Source organism: Amphibalanus amphitrite, unplaced genomic scaffold (genome assembly GCF_019059575.1).
Source record: "Amphibalanus amphitrite isolate SeventyFive unplaced genomic scaffold, NRLGWU_Aamphi_draft 000818F_arrow, whole genome shotgun sequence".
Lineage (NCBI taxonomy): Eukaryota > Metazoa > Arthropoda > Thecostraca > Balanomorpha > Balanidae > Amphibalanus > Amphibalanus amphitrite.
The window spans coordinates 42671-60410 of record NW_024882312.1 but is presented as its reverse complement, the minus strand read 5'-3'; the positions used below and the strand labels follow the sequence as shown (position 1 = coordinate 60410).

Sequence of the window (17740 nt, the reverse complement as noted above, 5' to 3'; positions counted from 1 at the left end):
AGAGAACAAGGAGAGGGGAGGGCAGACCGGCCCTGATTTGAACCAAAACAAGAAAGGGGAGTGGAGACCGACCCGGTTTGTACGAAAACAGGATGAAATGGAACTCGGTCGCCAACGACAAAATATAGGACATCTGGCCGGACCTGACTTCAAAACAAGGGGAGCAGAGGGCCAGGCCCGCCACCTGGCGCCTCAGGCGCCGTGAGCGCCGGCGGCGAATTCCACCCGATCGCTGCGTGAAAGGGTGCGACTGCCATGGCCGGAGGGGAACCGAACTTTGTCAGCAAATCACGAACTTTCGAGGGCGGAGCCGAGTGCAGCTTCTGAGAATGGAGGACGGAGATTGGACAAGGTGATGCTGCCCGGCCCTCTGAAGTATGACGTCATCAGAAGTATAAGTTGATGAAACGGAACTGAAAAACTCTCTTGGACGACGCATTCGAGGCCGCTCTTCGCTCTCGGCTCACATCTGACATCGTGGACAGCCCACGAGACACCAGCGGCAGGCATCACGGCGCCGGCGGCGGCTCCGGCCGCCTGGCCGGGCGCTGGACGGTCACGACCATCATGTCAGCGACTCCATCTCAAGTAAGGTCACGCGGTGAACACGGGTGCGCACCTAGTCCCTAAATCCTCCAAGTAACCCCCCCCCCTTTCGTTACTGCTATGTGAGCCACATTATATTCCCCTTTTAGGTGTCGTCCGCAATATTTTAGGCCATTCAGCTTGGGTATTTAAATTTATTCTTGGGACTTTCAGTCTAGGTAGCTTAATTTCACAATTCGATTTCGATCAATTATGTAACTGTGCGCGTAGTGCGACACGCGTGCCGACGTGGGCCCTCTTCAGTCGTCTGGCGCCCCGTTGTGATTTAAGCGGACGGAGGGGATTATGCACCGTGGGGAGTCGGGAAAGGGACGGGCGACTGTGTACCGCACCGCGCGGCTTGTGGGGCTCAGTTGATGGGCGGCCTGGGCCCAGAATGTTTCCTTTAAATTTGACTTGTAAGGGAATTTAAGGTGTTGCGTCGGAGTATGTAAATAAATGGGACTTGTAAATATTGAAATACGAGTGTGAGTAGTGCTGAAGGGGCAGGGATCGGAGGATGGAGCATAAAAGGCCATATGATAACCCACAGTCAGGAAAGAGGTCGTTTCCAAGGTGTCCGGCCAGAGTAATTTACAACGATCAGTTCTCTTTATCTGTTGAGTTTACACAGTGCACAAAGCGATTATACACAACACATGCAGGGCCTCCCTAGCCTAACCGATACTGGAGTTTCTCCGGTTGACTCCTAAGTGCCCTTGCCAGTGGATTTCCTGGCACTCCATCCTCCCCAAATCATCCCACGGTCCAACAATAGCGATTACACACAACACCCACAGGACCTCCCTAGCCAAACCGATACTGGAGCTTCTCCGGTTGACTCCTAAGTGCCCTTGCCAGTGGATTTCCTGGCACTTCATCCTCCCCAAATTATCCCACGGTCCAACAATAGCGATTATACACAACACACACACAGGACCTCCCTAGCCTAGCCGATACTGGAGCTTCTCCGGTTGACTCCTAAGTGCCCTTGCCAGTGGATTTCCTGGCACTCCATCCTCCCCAAATTATCCCACGGTCCAACAATAGCGATTATACACAACACACACACACAGGACCTCCCTAGCCTAGCCGATACTGGAGCTTCTCCGGTTGACTCCTAAGTGCCCTTGCCAGTGGATTTCCTGGCACTCCATCCTCCCCAAATTATCCCACGGTCCAAACAATAGCGATTACACACAATACACACAGGACCTCCCTAGCCTAACCGATACTGGAGCTTCTCCGGTTGACTCCTAAGTGCCCTTGCCAGTGGATTTCCTGGCACTCCATCCTCCCCAAATTATCCCACGGTCCAAATGATATCGATTATACACAACACATACGGGACCTCCCTAGCCCAACCGATACTGGAGCTTCTCCGGTTGACTCCCAAGTGCCCTCGCCAGCGGATTTCCTGGCGCTCTATCCTATCCAGCGGTCCGAATATAAGGAGCACACATAGACCTTGCCGCACACGAAATATTTGTAACTTTACCCCACATGGACACTGGGGACACTGCAAGGGACGGAACCGGGGAGATAGATGATGCACGTCACGCCCCTGTGCGTGGAAAGCCCACCGACGCGGCCATGGGTTAGGAGGGAGATAAGAAGCGAGTGAAATGGAATTGAAGACTGTACACGTAGAGGAATCGGATTTCCTGAATGAAGCTCAGCTCGGATAGACCCCACTTAAATAGTAGGCCTCGCTTGGGTAAGCCCTGGATACGTGCAATAAGTCGCGAAGTGAAGAGGAAGGGTGAGAGCGAGTTGAGGATCGATTATTGAGGATGAGTGCATAGCCGACGAAGGCTAATCCGTTCGGTTGCCGGCGCGGGCCCCATAAAGCCGTGGCTATACGGAGACGATGCAGGCAGCCCGGAGGGACCTAGTGACCCCGCCCGGTTTTAAAAGATAGGTTAGGTCCGCTATCGGTCCATTGAGTGATCAGCGCAGGATGACATTCGATAAGTGACGTAGGTAGTTTCGGAGATGGTTAGGACCCCAGGCGTCCCAGCGAGGAGACGTATGCCGCCGGTTAAGTAATGTCCCGCGAAGAAACGTGTGATGCTGCAGGACGGGGGTGAACATTAAATACCAAAGCATGCGAGTCGGGTGATCGCGGTAAGTCGGTACTGGCCACCCCGCTGTCAGTCGATTTACTCCGGCCGTGCAGCGGTCATTTCGGTTAGGTCTGTGACGACAGCTTAACTACCAGCAACGGATAGATAGGGCTTCGGGCACCTATAACGCTGGTAGTCGTGGATTGTGTGAAGCCAACGGAGGCTTACCCGTTCGGTCGCCGGTGCTGTTCCAAAAGCCGTGGCTATACGGAGACGATGCAGGCAGCCCGGACGGACCTAGTTACCCAGCCCGGTTTCAAATTTTAGATAAGCCCATTGCGGGCCGTGGTACGCTTAGTTTTCGTTTTATTATAGGCAATTTGGCATAAGCTGGTAGTCATGGATTCGTGTAAAGCCGACGAACGACTAACCCTTTTCGGTCGCCGGGGGCTGGCCCGAAAACCGCGGCTATACGGAGACGACGCAGGCAGCCCGGACGGACCTTAGTTACCCAGCCCCGGTCTCAAATTTCAAATAAGTCCCCCGCGGAAACCGGACTACACAGTGTCCTGCGAGCCGTAGTCTCGGAACCGCTGGCCGAAGACATTTATGTTTTTTTGTGTAGGTAGTTCGACATGGTGATGGGACGGACCGCAATAAGTCACGTAACGCGAAGGTCGAGTGCCGAAATATGTGGTGGGTCGTATCTCTAATTGTGTAGCGTGAGCATTATGAAGCGTTTGTCTGATGTACGGAACATTGTGGTTATGAAGGGATAACGGTTAAATGACATTTAAGGCCAATGACTCGATAACGACTTTGCGCGCGCCCTAGCACCACCGGGGGAAGTTAGGCAAAGGGGGGGGGGGGATCAGAGATGGTTAACTCTGAAAATTTATAAGGTATGGCTGGGCGTATGACAGAAATGAGAGGGGACGGGCAAATGAACGTATGATTGGCATGTATATCCGGTGGGAGATAACCCTCAGCTAGGACGGGTGCTATTGTTTGAGAGTGGGACCTTTGTTTAGTAGAGTTGGGTTCGTATTTCAGTGTGATCAAGGTAATAGGTTAATATTATCCCTCCTCCCATTCCTTAACCCTGGCCTATGTGTTTCCGATGATTGATCGCCCCGGAAAGCTAGATTCACAGTCGGAACGGGTTCGCGAGGGGCCGGATAAAGAGATGGGCTTCTATGGAGCGCGCCGACGGAGCTCATCCCACTACCGAAAGACACTGCCCGGTTAGCCCCGCAACGCCGCGAAACCCCGCTACACTACCGCAGAATTCATGACGGACTAAATGCAGTCCATAATAAGCACTGATTCCCATGAACGTTTCGACATTTCCACCATCCAAAACCGTCCAAAACCGACGCTTCCTTCACCGGTAAGAATCTCTCATTTTTGCTCGGAGGTGCTGCGAAGGGATAATCGCGGTAAACAGCGGTGGGCGCCGGTAAACAGCGGGTTTCGGTCGGCCGGCGCCGCCACAGCGCTCGTGTTGTTCTGCCGTCGCATCCCGGACCCGCCTTCCCCGGCCAACACAAATAGGCGGCGGGCAGGGCGGGTCGGGTCGGCCGCGGACGGGGAACCGTCACACAACACCCGTATACTGAGCTGTTCGGACCCGAGCGGACGCGGCCGACAGTGGAAAATAAACCACCACATCCGCATTGAATGAAAACCGGGCTATAGACGGAAGCGGAATGACGGCACTCCAGTTGTGCGATTGAGATTTGAGATAACAATTGAACAGGATTTTGTTTGATGTTTCGGACACCACGGTCTCGCCAAAATTTCCACTCTCCAGGAAAGTGAAGTAGGTACACTTCTGAGGTCCAGTAGCGACCATATCCAGTCGTCCATTCGTTGGAATCACCGAGAGACGCTAAGTTTGAAATAAAATTGGAAAATAATACTTCGGTTTACGTGTTACATAACTATTGTAACCAAGACAAACGTTTCATATTCGGTCCATGAATTTAAAATTAATCAGATGAAGCCTCAAACCAGGTTTCTTAGAACCTCACCGGAATGTATTCTAGACCAAAGCATGTGACATATTATTATATTTCAAATATGCCACGTTCAAACTGGGATGGTTTGGTGACGTTTCGCTGACGCAGTCGGTTAGTCGTCAGCTCCCTATAAAGCCGGCCCGGCCCAGCCAGTCCAGGTCGCCGGAGCGCCGCGTCTGTCGCGGCGGCGCCACATTTGGCGACGGCGGCCGGCTGCCAACGCCGACCAGACGGCAGCTGGTGACACGGGACCCGGCAATGAACTCGGCGCCTGGCGGCCGACGACGGTCGACAGACGGACGGACGGCGCACCAGACGCCGCCAGTAATGGCCTAACGCGGTCCCGGCCATTTGCACGGCCGTGTCATGCGGCTAAGTGGAGCCGGAACACCGCACCACGAGCTGCAGCTGCGGGTCGGTGCGGACAGGCCTGCATGCGGCGTCCGCAGTTTCGCCGGTTTTCTGGTATTAGTCGGCCACGCTATCTACTCTAAATGTTGGTTACTCATTCAGCGTTACCATTAGCCGTCAGAAATTAACTCCTGCATCGCCAACACTCCCACCAGAAACATGAAGTCGTTGTTTTGTGACTGACTCTTACTGACACGCGAGTTTTCCAACTGAACTGACCTGCTAATGGCGATGTCCGCTTTCTGAAGAGCGATCTTGGACGCCCGGTTGGCCGCGTTGACGGCCGCCTCGATCCTCTCGCGGAACTTTGCCGACCGGATGAGGAACAGGTGCTTCTTCTTGTTGGACGTGATAATGACGTTGTTCTTGTACTTGCCCTCCTCACGCGTGCCGTCCTTGAAGGTGGTGACGCCGTAGCCGTACTTTTTGTTGTTGTACCACTCGCCCTCGTACTTGAGTCCGTCGGAGCGCTCGCAGACGCCGTAACCGACGCGCCGGTCGTTTTTCCACTCGCCCATGTAGGTTTCCGTGGTGCTACTGTCCAGCTGCTCGTCCTAGAAACGACAACATCAGCAGCCAGCAGTCAGTACACAACAGTCAGTGGCCATCAGCCTTAGACTCTCGGCGGGCCGGAGTGAACCGCGAGGCTGCTCAATTCGCTAAGCGTACCGTTTTCGCAGTTTTACATGCAACCGTTTTCTCGATTTGCATGGATAAGAGGGCAGGATTAATCACACATCCTTAAGAAAATTTTCGACACTGAGAATTAAACCATATAAGCAAATAAGCAAATGCCATCCGTCCGTCCAAATTTTCTCCAGTTCGGTCTGTAGCGCCTGCGCCTGGGCACGGGATGCCTGCGCTGGTAGTCTGTGCCGCCGTACACGGCTGCATTGCGGCACAGTCTATCAGCAGACATCGCTCGCTGGTGGCTCAACGGGACCGCATAGTCGATAGGCGATAGCAATAGCCGACTATTTTGGAGACGAAACGGATCGAGGTGGGACTCATGGAAGGGACGGGAAGGGGTAGGAGGGAAACTTTGATTCACTTATTCGGTGCACAGCGCCCACCGCACACGATCGATAAGCTCTGCCCCGCATTCAGCTTGATGCTTGACGGTATTTCTCATTAGACACGGGCGTTTTCTCATCTGCCGATCATCCCTCACCTTACTTTTTCTATTCTTAGCAACAGATTAGACACCGGTCTTGTGCGGTCACGCCAGGTTTGGTCGTGTTCCTATCCCGTCTCTTACCACCTTGTCACGCAAGCACCGTGCTCGTCCACAAAAAAAAAACAGCTGAATTGTGCATAAGCAAACGTTGTCGGATAGGCGCTGTCATATTCCAGTCAGCGATAGATCGAATATGGATAGGACATGTATACTGATGCAGCACTCCATGCACAATTGAACAGCCATTGCATTGGTCGTCTGTGATGGAGGACATTCTGTCCGGCTAATAGTGCAGGAAGACCTATACCTGCTGAAAACATCACTTAAATAAAAGGTAGACGGATATACACAAATGAATGTATATCCTGATAGGGTAGATTAATGAGCACTCAACTCCTGAAAAAGCATAAGTGAACTTTCGAACTCAATAAATGATAGGCAATTACCTACTGCATAAATACCTGATTCCTAAGAAGTCACAAATCAACCAAACATCAACAATGTATATTTTAAAATCAATTTATTTAATGGATACATTTTGACTACGCAAACAACAATGATCACCTTCATTACTTTCCATCGGGCAAACCGTAAAGCCAAGCCCAACACCGACTGACCTCCACGACGAAGCTGCCGTTGGACTCTGTGTGGAAGCTGCCGTTGGTCATGTTGGACTTTGCCGAGTCGGTGGACATCCAGGAGACGCTGCTGTTGGTGGAGCGGATGCTGCTGCCGGTGCCGCGCTTCTCCAGGTCGCCCGTGCTGCGCTGTTTCCGCAGCCGCAGGCCCTGCGGTGTTAGACGGGGGGAGGGGATGTCAGAGGAGGCTCAGAGATGGGGGTCAGAGACGGGTGAGGAAGAGGGTTAGAGGCGGACGAGGGGGCGAGATTCAGAGGCGGGCGGAGAGATCAGCGGGGGGGGGGGTCAGAGGTGGGCGGAAATCAGACGGGGCGGGTAGGGGTGGGGTTGCCGACGCGGCGGTCATTAGGGTTGGGTTGGCCGCGCCCGGCGCCGTGTTCCGATCTCCATCGGCGGCCGGCGGCTGATCGGTGGCTCGCCAGGAGCGCGGCGGCCGCCTCGCCGGTCGCTGGGTCTGATTCGCGCGGCCGGCCCGAAATAGAGCCGCCGTGGGGCGCGGCGCGGCGGCGAGGGATCACATGGCGGCGACCTGCAGCGGCAGCAGGTCGCCGGCCCGTGGCCGAGACCGGTGACAGATATACCGGACAGGGCCGCCGTCACTCAGCCGGAAAGCTGAGTGTTGGAGCTCAGCTGCAACGCTGCACAACTTCAAAACAGCACTGATAACGATACTTCATGCGTTGGTTGAAAGGAAGTCACCAGCGGCGACAGGCGCTTGATGGTGGAGATACTAATGGACTTATATCAGATGTCACGTAAAAAAAAATTAATTATTTGAAAGCTCACCTTAATGATAAACGAGAAAAATGATGAACAGGTAGAGAATCCTGCTGATGCGGCTGTGGCACTGAGTCATGAACCAGAATCCCTACTACTAAAATGCATAAGACCGGACACAGTCCATGCTACAAATTGACAGTCCACGCATTACGCTCTCGCGTTTTCTTGTTCAACCGAAGCCCACAGTCCCATACCAGCATAACATTTCCACTCCTCCTCACCACTCTTGCACATGCATTTTCACCCCTGCACCACTCTCATACGTACAGCGTCTCACAATCTCACCTGCAGAATATTCTTCCTGAGTGTGGTGCTCTTCTCGACGAGCGAGCCGCGGCGCGGTGGCGGCTCATCGGAGCGCGCTTTGAGCACGAAGCCGCCGCGCGTGTCGGCCATGCGCCTGTCGCGTTCGGCGGTCGGCTCCCCGGCTCCCTCGCTCCGCAGCGAGGCCGACGACTGGTGGTGCGCCTTGCTCTTGGAGGAGCTGGCAGCGCCGAATGAAGAGGACGTGCGCACGCCGTAGCCATGCCGGAAGCCGCGCTGCCACTGGCCTTGGTAGGTGCCTGTCGGGACAAGAGGCACGCGGCGTCAAAATGAGAGGCTGTTTGAGTGGGAATTTATATAGGCTCATCTGCAATTATTACGGAGCGAGCGAAGCGAGCGTAGTCTTTCCTTAGATTAACGGAAATTTCTGAGTATGAGCGGCCGGCCGGCCGGCCGGCCGGCCGGCCGTGGTCACGCTTTTGCGAGGCTTATATCTCAGCAACCACTTGACCGATTTACACGCGGTAATTTTTGTAGGGTAGCTTCATTCCTTCTACCAAGTATTGGACTATTCCCGATGCATGTGGGTGACCCCTTATGCACGTGCCACGTGCAAAACGAAGAGGTGTCAGTTTTGTAATTGTTGCAATATCTCGGTAACTACTTGGCCGATTGCGCTGAAAGTTGGCATGTAGGTAGGCACCCACTAGGCACTGCATATCCATGTGCCAGAGTTGGGGTGCTGCTGCACGTGCGCACGTGCAGGGGTCGTTTCCAGATCTCGGGAACGGCTGGACCGATTGCGCTCAAATTTTAAATAGGTAAATGGAAAACGTTTAAAGAAAGAAAATGCTTAAAGAGAATGTTAGCTGCATTCACAGTTGACCTCGTTGAGTTTCTTGTAAGTTTATAAGAGCGTATCAATTAAATAACAATGTGTGGGAGGCTCACATTTCCCGATGATTATATTCAGTGCCGATCAACGTTAACGGCTACGTCATAGTCCGCGATCCGTTCTCAAGTCAACATTGTCGTTGTTTGATAGTTTCTACACACCTTTTCTCCTTTCCAGACATGTGCTCATTTGTACCCCGTGGTATGCTCCCGTGACAGAGCACACACCCAGGGCACCGTTTTATAACGTACCACCCAGTCGTGTTTGTCATTATCGCGAGCATGACCGGTCGTCGCTCGTCTCCCATAAAGCGTCATGTTTCCTGTGACCGTGTGAGCGGCCGCGGTGCGATGGCCCTCGCCGACCCCGATCCCGGACAACCCAACCAAACAGAGCCTTGTGACCGCGCCGCTGTCGACGTCCAAGGTCGCTCAAGGTCGCGGAGGCCATACAAGGCCGGGGCGAGGAACGTCGGGTTGCACCGCGACCCCCGCGCCTCAGGCGAACCGTGACCGGAGACCGTTCGCGGCGGCGCCACAGAGTTCGAGGACGGGTCCCACACGGCATCACGGGTGGCACAGGAGGGACAGAGGGGGATGGTGCAGGGACAGTGTTCTTTGTCTTTGGCTTTAGTTGTTTAGGTACTGTTCTTCGGACCTAACAGTGTTCATAAGTCGCTGTTTATCGTAAATACAAGGGTAATGCCGAGTCTTCTAAGGCCAGGAAGTGTGGCACGCAAAGGGTTACACGAAACCAGAGTGGGCCATAAAAGGTCAGGACAAGTCACTTAGAGATCAGCCTTAGTCAAAAAGGACCAGGCCAGGCCACAAGGATTCAGAATGGGACGCACAGGATCATGGCTGGTTACACAGGCTTAAAAAATCACCGCACGGGAGCTGGTTGGTCATACTGGAAATCGATCAGGTCATGGGGTGGGAGGTGGGTAGGATAGGTGCAGAACCAACCCATGTTCCAGTGCGGACGGTGAAATTAGGAGGAGGCTCGGTTACGGCGCCGAAGGCGGCACCTTGTAGGCTAGTCCCGACCGCCGTTCGCCGGGTCGATGCCGGAAACGACGCCCTCGGAATATTTACAGGGTATGAGGGGACTTATGGTGGAGACAATTAACTGTCAGGGCTGTTCAGCGGTGAAAATTTACCACAAAAGCTCGCTAAAGACAACTAGCCTGGTTTTATGTCGGGTCATCAAGTGTTGTCCCGCGAATTACGGCCATAGCCTGTGACGTTTATTCGTTGTGTCCCGTCAAATTGTAGCGCTCGGCGGCGGCGACACCGACGCGTGACCAATGCACCTAACGCTCATCGAGCAGTTTGGCGCCAACACTAACACAACTTTCACCACGGTGATTTCGACCTTCGACCATAACTCGTCTGGCCTCAACAACGGCAATTTCGAAGTTACAGCGCATCATTTTGCACACAGAAGCCTAATAGCTGTCACATAATGGGGTGTTCCACGCTGTTTGAAATGAATCGGATGCCCACAGGCAGACGACCGAGGCGGAACGACTGAGTTCTATAATACAGTCCTTCTGAACCGGCAGATCGCAGGACAGGACCTACACACGAAGTAGATGCCGATTCAGTGTAGTGATTCCGCCACAGCAGTGTCTGCACTGGGGTGGGGATGGGGTTGGGTTGGAGAAGGCGCTCAATATGCCGTCCCATCGGCCGGCAGGGTGGGGAGGGGGAGCGGTCGCCCAGTATGCCGTCCCATCGGTCGGTGGGCGGGTCGCCCTGGCCCGCCGCCAGGTCGGGGCATGCCTCTGCGGACAGTGCCTGTGAGTCAGCCGGACCCCGCTCTCCATCACTGGCGTCCCACCGTTACATCATCCTCTACCATTCCACCGTTCCGCCATTCTACCGTTCAACCGTCTCATCGTATCACTACTGTGCCGCCGTCCACCGCTATATCGTTATCCGCCGTTCCACCACTACATCGTCTTCCACCGTTCCACCGTTCCTCCGTTCCGTTTTGCACTTTCGCTGCTCTGCCGTCTAACCGTTACATCGTCCCAGCGTCACAGTGTCCTCCTGTCTCCCGTCGCACCGTAACATTGTTCCTCCACCGTTTCACCGTCCAGACGCTCTTAACGCCCCACTATTCCACCGTCCAGCCGCTCTTACCGTCCCACTATTCCATCGTCCAGCCGCTCTTACCGTCCCACCGTTCCACCGTCCAGCCGCTCGCGTCCCACTATTCCACCGTCCAGCCGCTCTTACCGTCCCACTATTCCACCGTCTCAAAAATGACGTCTAACTACTGTCTTATCTGCTATGCAGTCCCGTCTTCTTACAAGTGAACCTCTATCCTCTGAGCATCGTCTCGCACAGTTTCAGCTACAGCGTTGCGAGTTGGAACTTGGACCATTTACCTGACTATTTAACAGTCATGCGTAGCCAATAGATGAACTTAGCTGTGCTGCAGTAGATGTATAGCATTTGAGCTGTCAACGCAGAACTCGCAGCAGACATTTGCTAAGCAGCGATGCATGCTGCATTTCCTGTCTGCGGCAGCTGGCAGATATATGGTCGCCTTCATTCAGACTGCGCCTTCATTTGGATCCATTCAGACTGTCACCGTCTAGCGATTAGGAGAAACGCGACATCAATTCAGTAACGTCACATGGGAAACATTATTAAGCGCGGCAGTTTAGAAGCCACATTCCGGATATTGCAATAGCGTTCAGCAAAAAGTGAAGGTAACTTCCCAATCTCCGCTGTCACGCTGTACTGTGTATCAGTTTAGTGCATTCCTTCCGGGAAGGTGGGGCCGATTGTGCCAAATTGGCAGCGCTCGCGGGTCGCCCCGCCGGCCCGGCCAGCCAGCCTCAGACCGGTGCCAGGTGTCCAGCATTGGCCGCCGAATACCTCAGCCCGCTTGAAAACAAGCCAAACACACCACTGTTCGCGTCTCAGCACCCATCATCACAGCAGTAACAGCTTCGATGGCTCTTTGTTAGCCGAATACCGCCGACACCCATCTCGCTATGCAGCACAAGGTATGTAGGTAATCTGTAATGCCAGTTCCGGCATGTATGCAGGAACGCCGTGAGATGGCACGTCCGTTTTCCAATTTTCCGCAGAACTCTAGTGTATTACTTGGGACGAATGGACTTGGAATGACGCAATGCGGTTGCACCCGTCGCCTCTGACTCGAGGGGAGGGGGGCTGGACCCCCAGGCACCCATTCTCTCCTTCCAGACAGTTCTCCGCGGTCACGAGGCGGGGCGGCGCCACAGATAAAATATAGCTGGGATGGACTCAGCGAGGCTGACATCGCAACAGCGCTTTTATACACCGCACCAATACGTACACTGACGTTGAAAACACCAATCCCTACCGACGCTTACACGAGCACCGATACCGACACAACTACAGACACTGACACTGACACTAGCACCACTGACATTGGCTAGGATACGGGTATTACACAAACAAAGGTTTTGACACCGATACTGATAGAGACTGACACCGAAATTAGCACCAACTTTGACACCGACACTGACACCGACATTAGCGCGAACAGTGGTTTCGACACCTGCAACGAAACCGACACAGACAGTATACACTAACACTGACACTGCAATAGGCGCAGACACGGACGCACTAAGACACCCGACACCGTAAATGTAACCGAGATCGACGTCAATGCTGACACCGATACCAGTACCGGAACACTAATGGCGGTGCCGGCGATATTGACACCGGCATCGATCCTGCTGCCCGCGCCTCCCCCTGGGTGACTTTGGAGGCTGGAGCCTTAGCTGGAGGGCAGATAGACAGAAGAGCAGACAGACAGGCAGGCAGGCAGACAGACACACAGACAGACAGACAGACAGACAGACATACAGACAGACAGACAGACACATAGTAGATAGACTAGAGATACTGATAAACAGACTAACAAACATTTTAACTATGACACACAAACAAAGTTTCCCGTGCAATACCTTCGAGGACAAGAAAGCGAACCGCGGTTTGCCAGAAGTTCACACAGCAATTATGCTCGTAAATAAAAGAACTTCACCATGCAGCCTGGCTGCATAGCATATTGACGAGATGACACGTAAATGCAACGGCGTCCTCGTTGCGCTGAGCCATGCGAGACATGTGATCCCAAGGCGTGCGCTGAAGCCAATACATAGGCGTAGGAACAGGGGGGGCCGGGGGGGCCATGGCCCCCCCACTTTCGGAGGTGGGGGGGCCAGCAATGTTAACTGGCCCCCCCACTTTTTGCTGACTTAAGTGTCTGTCTGTACCTAACCTACCACCCGGTAACTTGACAACTATTCAGCTTGCCCTTTAATGAGGATTCCTTTTTGTTTCTACAGCGTTATTGACCGCAATTTCCTTCACTCAATGAAGGAAACCATATCAGAGACAAGACTGTGAGTCCTGGTGACAGCATTTTGTTGAATACGAGGCGCGGGACAGCGAGCACTAAAAAGGTATAGGCAATACTAAGACAATACTAGCACGGTGCAGGAGAATGCGTATACAAACGACCAACGCTTGACCTTATCTGCTTGGGGTCGGCATAGTTCGTCAAAGACGTACTAGCTGGGGGCCAGGGTGACCGTGCCTCAGCCTCGTTTCAAACAGGCTGGGGGCCAGCAATGTCTGTTTCTGCCCCTCCCCCTTCCACTTTCAGTGCAGTGACGGTCGCAGAGGGGGATCAGGGCCATGCCCTTCCCCCCTCCAAAGGCTAATCAGGGGGCCATCATATCATTTGGCCCCCCCCAAACAACCAATGGGCCCCCATGGGCGTATGGGGCTCTGGCCCTTATTCGATTGTCACGAGACTCAAGAATCCCACGCTAGCTATTAACAGCTCCCAAACCAGTCTTTGAGGGTCCTACACTGATCTCGGAGGGCCCTTCAGTGGCGGTCAAGCGCCCACATTGACCGCTGAGAACCCACATTGACCTCATTTGAGGGCCCCTAAACCGGCCTCAAGGGCCCAGCCGGCGTCTGAGGGCCTCACACCGGCCTCTGGTGGCCTCATTTCTGTCTCTGGGGTGCCTTTAGGTGCCTTTGAGGGCCCCGCACTGAATTCTGAAGACCCGATGCCGGCCTCTAAGGGTCCGCATCGGCCTCTGAGGGTCCACCTTGGCCTGAGGGGTCCAACGCCGGCCCATGCCGGTCTTTTAGGGCCCCACACTGACCTCTAAGGGCCCATGCTGACCTGTAAGGACCCACATTAGCCTATGAGGCCTTGCACGGGATTCTGAAGACCTGATGCCGGCCTCTGAGGCCCATCTTGGTTTTTGAGGGCCTTCTGCTGGTCTCTGGGTTCCAACACCGGCCCATGCCGGTATTTTAGGGTCCCACATTGACCTCTAAGGGCCCCGCACTGGATTCCGGAGATCCGATGCCGGTCTCCAACGGTCCGCATCGGCCTCTGAGGGCCCACCTTGGCCTATGAGGGCCCTCCGCTGGTCTCTAGGTTCCAAGTCCCTCCCATGCCGGTCTGTTACGGCCCCACACTGACCTCTAAGGGCCCATGCTGGCCTGTAAGGACACGCATTAGTCTCTGAGGGCCTTGCACTGGATTCTGAAGACCCGATGCTGGCCTCTGAGGCCCATCTTGGTTTTTGAGGGTCTTCTGCTGGCCTCTGGGGTCCAACACCGGCCCATGCCGGCATTTTAGGGTCCCACACTGACCTCTGAGGGCCCATACTGGCCTGTAAGGACCCACATTAGCCTCTGATGGCCCAAGTCGGCATCTTAAGGTCTCATCCTGCCCTTTGCAGGCCCTGTACTGGTCTCTGAGGGCCTTAACCCTCGCCAGCCGGGGGGGGGGGGGTGCCGCCCCTCCATAGTTTTTTTTTTTCGCGATAGCTCCGAACGCGCCGGCGATAGAGAGCTGAAGCTTGGCATACCTGACCTTTGAATCAAACGGGATCTTTTGACACCAACCGCATTTTCGGGTCAGATCAGGTCACTGACCCATGTGGTCATAAGTGAACCTCTGCACGGTCTTCAGATGTCGCAACTTCGCAACGCCCTCACTGCCAGAGGAGATTTCACAGGGAAATGAACCTTGGAGGACCTAGTATCCAATAGGAGTCTTTCAACTTGTATAATGTATATCTCGGATTTTTCCTAAAGTTCATATGAGGTCAGGTCATTTTCGTGACCTCACCATTAGGTATAAGTCAATGGGGATAAACTGAAAACTTTTTCTGGCGCCGGGAATGATCGATCTCCAACTATCTCAAGCACACCGAATCGTGATTTCATGCACTCCTTGCAAGGTTCGATGCGTCACTTTTGCAATGTTGACCTTGCGCGACGTCATTTATGAAGTTATAAGGGTCTTATTAGTTTTTCGTCAATAACTAGGTACCGATCAAATTGAGCTAGCGAGTCGGGAAAGCCACCTATGGACTCAAGAAGACCTGCCGAATCGAATGATATGCGACATGACCTCCTTCGACCAATTTCGTGACCTGGGGACGCCGACCTGACCGTGACCCGAGGTCAACACCCTAAGTTTACCTCACCCAAACAAAAAGTATATCATTCGACGCGCCTGAGAGAGGCGAACACGATGCTGGCAAAATCGCGGCTCTGCGGCCATTTTTTTGCGAAGTTATTCACCAAAAACGGAACCGTGCCTTGAGGCACTTGACCTGACCTCAGAGTTCACCGGTTTTTGTTTGTTTTGTTGGGTTAGGCCCTTTCGGTCCAATGAGACCATTTCAGAGCCGGAAGGATGATATGATATAGGGGGAGACATTGGTCTGGGCAGGCACCCTAGTGAGTCGCCGGGGCTGAGCCCGTCCAGAGGACAGGCCACCCAGCCCCAAGGCACTCACTGCACCCGGCTACGGGGTGCGCTCCCTCGGGAGCAGCGGTGCCGCTCCAAGGGAGCAGCCCGCATGAGATAAAGTTGCCTGTCCAGCCCGGAGGGGGTTGCGGTGTGGAGGAGAAGGATTTCAGTATCCTGAGGATAGAAGCACGGAACGGTGTCAGAGGTCACCGGTTGACCTAGGACCATAAAATCGGGTATCGATCTCTGCGTCCCGTAACGGCGCACACGCTCGTTTTACCGCGACGCGCTAGCTCCACCTGGGGCGAAACGGCGAGGGGGTCGTACCCGCCGGCCCGCCCCTTCGGCCAGCGCGTATGTAGAAAACCTATAGGACCGGGCCGTGGAGGGTTAAACTGGCCTCTGAAGGCCCAGACCGTCTAAAAATCCCACACCGGCCTCTGATAAGTGATAGTCAATCAGCCCAGTTGCAGTGGTCGCTGATATAAAACCTCTTAAAAACGTTATAGGCCTGGCTGAGCCTAGCTGGGCCGTTCATGCTGCTTTTTATAGGTATATTGAAAAGACTCGCTTTGCACGTTTCACGCTTGCTCGTAATGAAAAAGTTGCTGGATGCCTCTGGAATTTGCAAGGGTGCCAACGGCTGCGGAGGTCAGGGGAACGCGTCCATCAGTTTGAGCTTATGGACGGGAGACTCCCTGAAATTTCAACCAATTTTTTTTTCTTTTTTTGTCTCGATTTTTTTTTTACCTCTGAGCATGTTTGCGAAAACAAAGTGGCCGAAATCCGAGGAGAAATCGGATTTTGGGGGTAGGTTAGGTTTTGGACCTCTGGGACCCTGGCCCCCCCACTTTCGAAAACGTTCCTACGCCTATGAGCCAATAGTTCAAGCTCTTGTTATATCAATCGTGAGATATTGCATGTCAGTGTACGGGACTTGTGGCCAGACCCAGTTACACCGCGTTCAGAAGATTCTGAACTTCTGTGCACGTGTAGTGTCCGGGAAACGAAAACGGGACCATATCTCCGATGTATTCCATGATATGGGGTGGTTCACTGCATCTGAGATGGCGATGTACTGCCGCGTGTGTAGTTTGCGCAGCGTTCTTGTCAGTGGTCAGCCCGAGGAAATAGCCGACACGCTCGGTCAGACGGCGAGACAGAGACACGCTCATAATACGCGACGCGCCTCTGAACTTGCTCTCCCACGCATCCGAACGGAAGCGGGACGACGCAGGCTGTGCTATGGGGCTGTACAAGCTTTCAACCAGCTCCCAGTTACCGAGCCAGGTGTGTCCTTCAAACACCAGCTAAAGCAGCATATTTTTAGTATAAGGAGTGTTTAAAACATCGTCACGTGCATCCGTGTGGCCACTTTGGCCGACCTCTTCCTGTTTTTAACATTGACCTATAATAAGTATAGACGAACTATGAAATAATATTTTCGGAGTTTCTTGAGTGATATATATTGAAAAATTGATAGCAAATATTTCGATACTCGTAGTGGTACCTTTTTCAATGCGAGTGATGCACAGTGCGAGCTTTGTTAAGCACAACAAAATAACACAATTCCCATGCAATCGGTGGAGCTGGGTCCTCCAGTGCAGATAAAATAACCTATACGATACCGCCTTCCTAAGAACTTATACAATATCACTGTCTATCACGGAATTTTAATTAAATATTTAGACAATCAGCGCTAATTTAATAAAAAGAGCGTCACTTCAGTTACAGGTAAGTCACACTTACACAAGGTGACCCCCCCCCCCTCGCGTGTTCGTTCAGCGTGCCAACCACTATTTTTTTAGCACAATGTCCCATATTGGGCTCAGCTGGACGCCACCGCTGTGGAGATTCATTGACGGGCGCAGCTGTCGGATCTCGATGGCCTCCCTGATTTTACGTTTTTTCCAGTGGCGTTCGATGGCTAGGGTTCTCGCCTCGAACGGGTTCAAGTCACCGCCACAGGTACAAAAGTGTCTGGCCGTCGCTGACGTATCGCAGCGTCCGTGCTTGATATCGGCGGTGTGCTCCTTCAATCTGTCCTGTTTTGGTCGCCCTGACTCTCCGATATAGCTGGAGCCGCACGAGCACTTTATCTCATA

General features: G+C 53.5%; 1 protein-coding gene across 1 annotated transcript in view; it reads right to left on the bottom strand.

The window, feature by feature from the left end:
• Positions 1-17740, bottom strand: part of LOC122366595 (junctophilin-1-like) — a 53022-nt gene that overhangs the window by 16293 nt on the left and 18989 nt on the right. Inside the window, exons 3-5 of the mRNA XM_043339012.1 lie at positions 7964-8241; positions 6878-7048; positions 5303-5637 (exon numbers count right to left, since the gene is read on the bottom strand). Of these exons, the coding sequence (XP_043194947.1) occupies positions 5303-5637; positions 6878-7048; positions 7964-8241 (784 nt within the window). The remainder of the gene's footprint in view (positions 1-5302; positions 5638-6877; positions 7049-7963; positions 8242-17740) is intronic.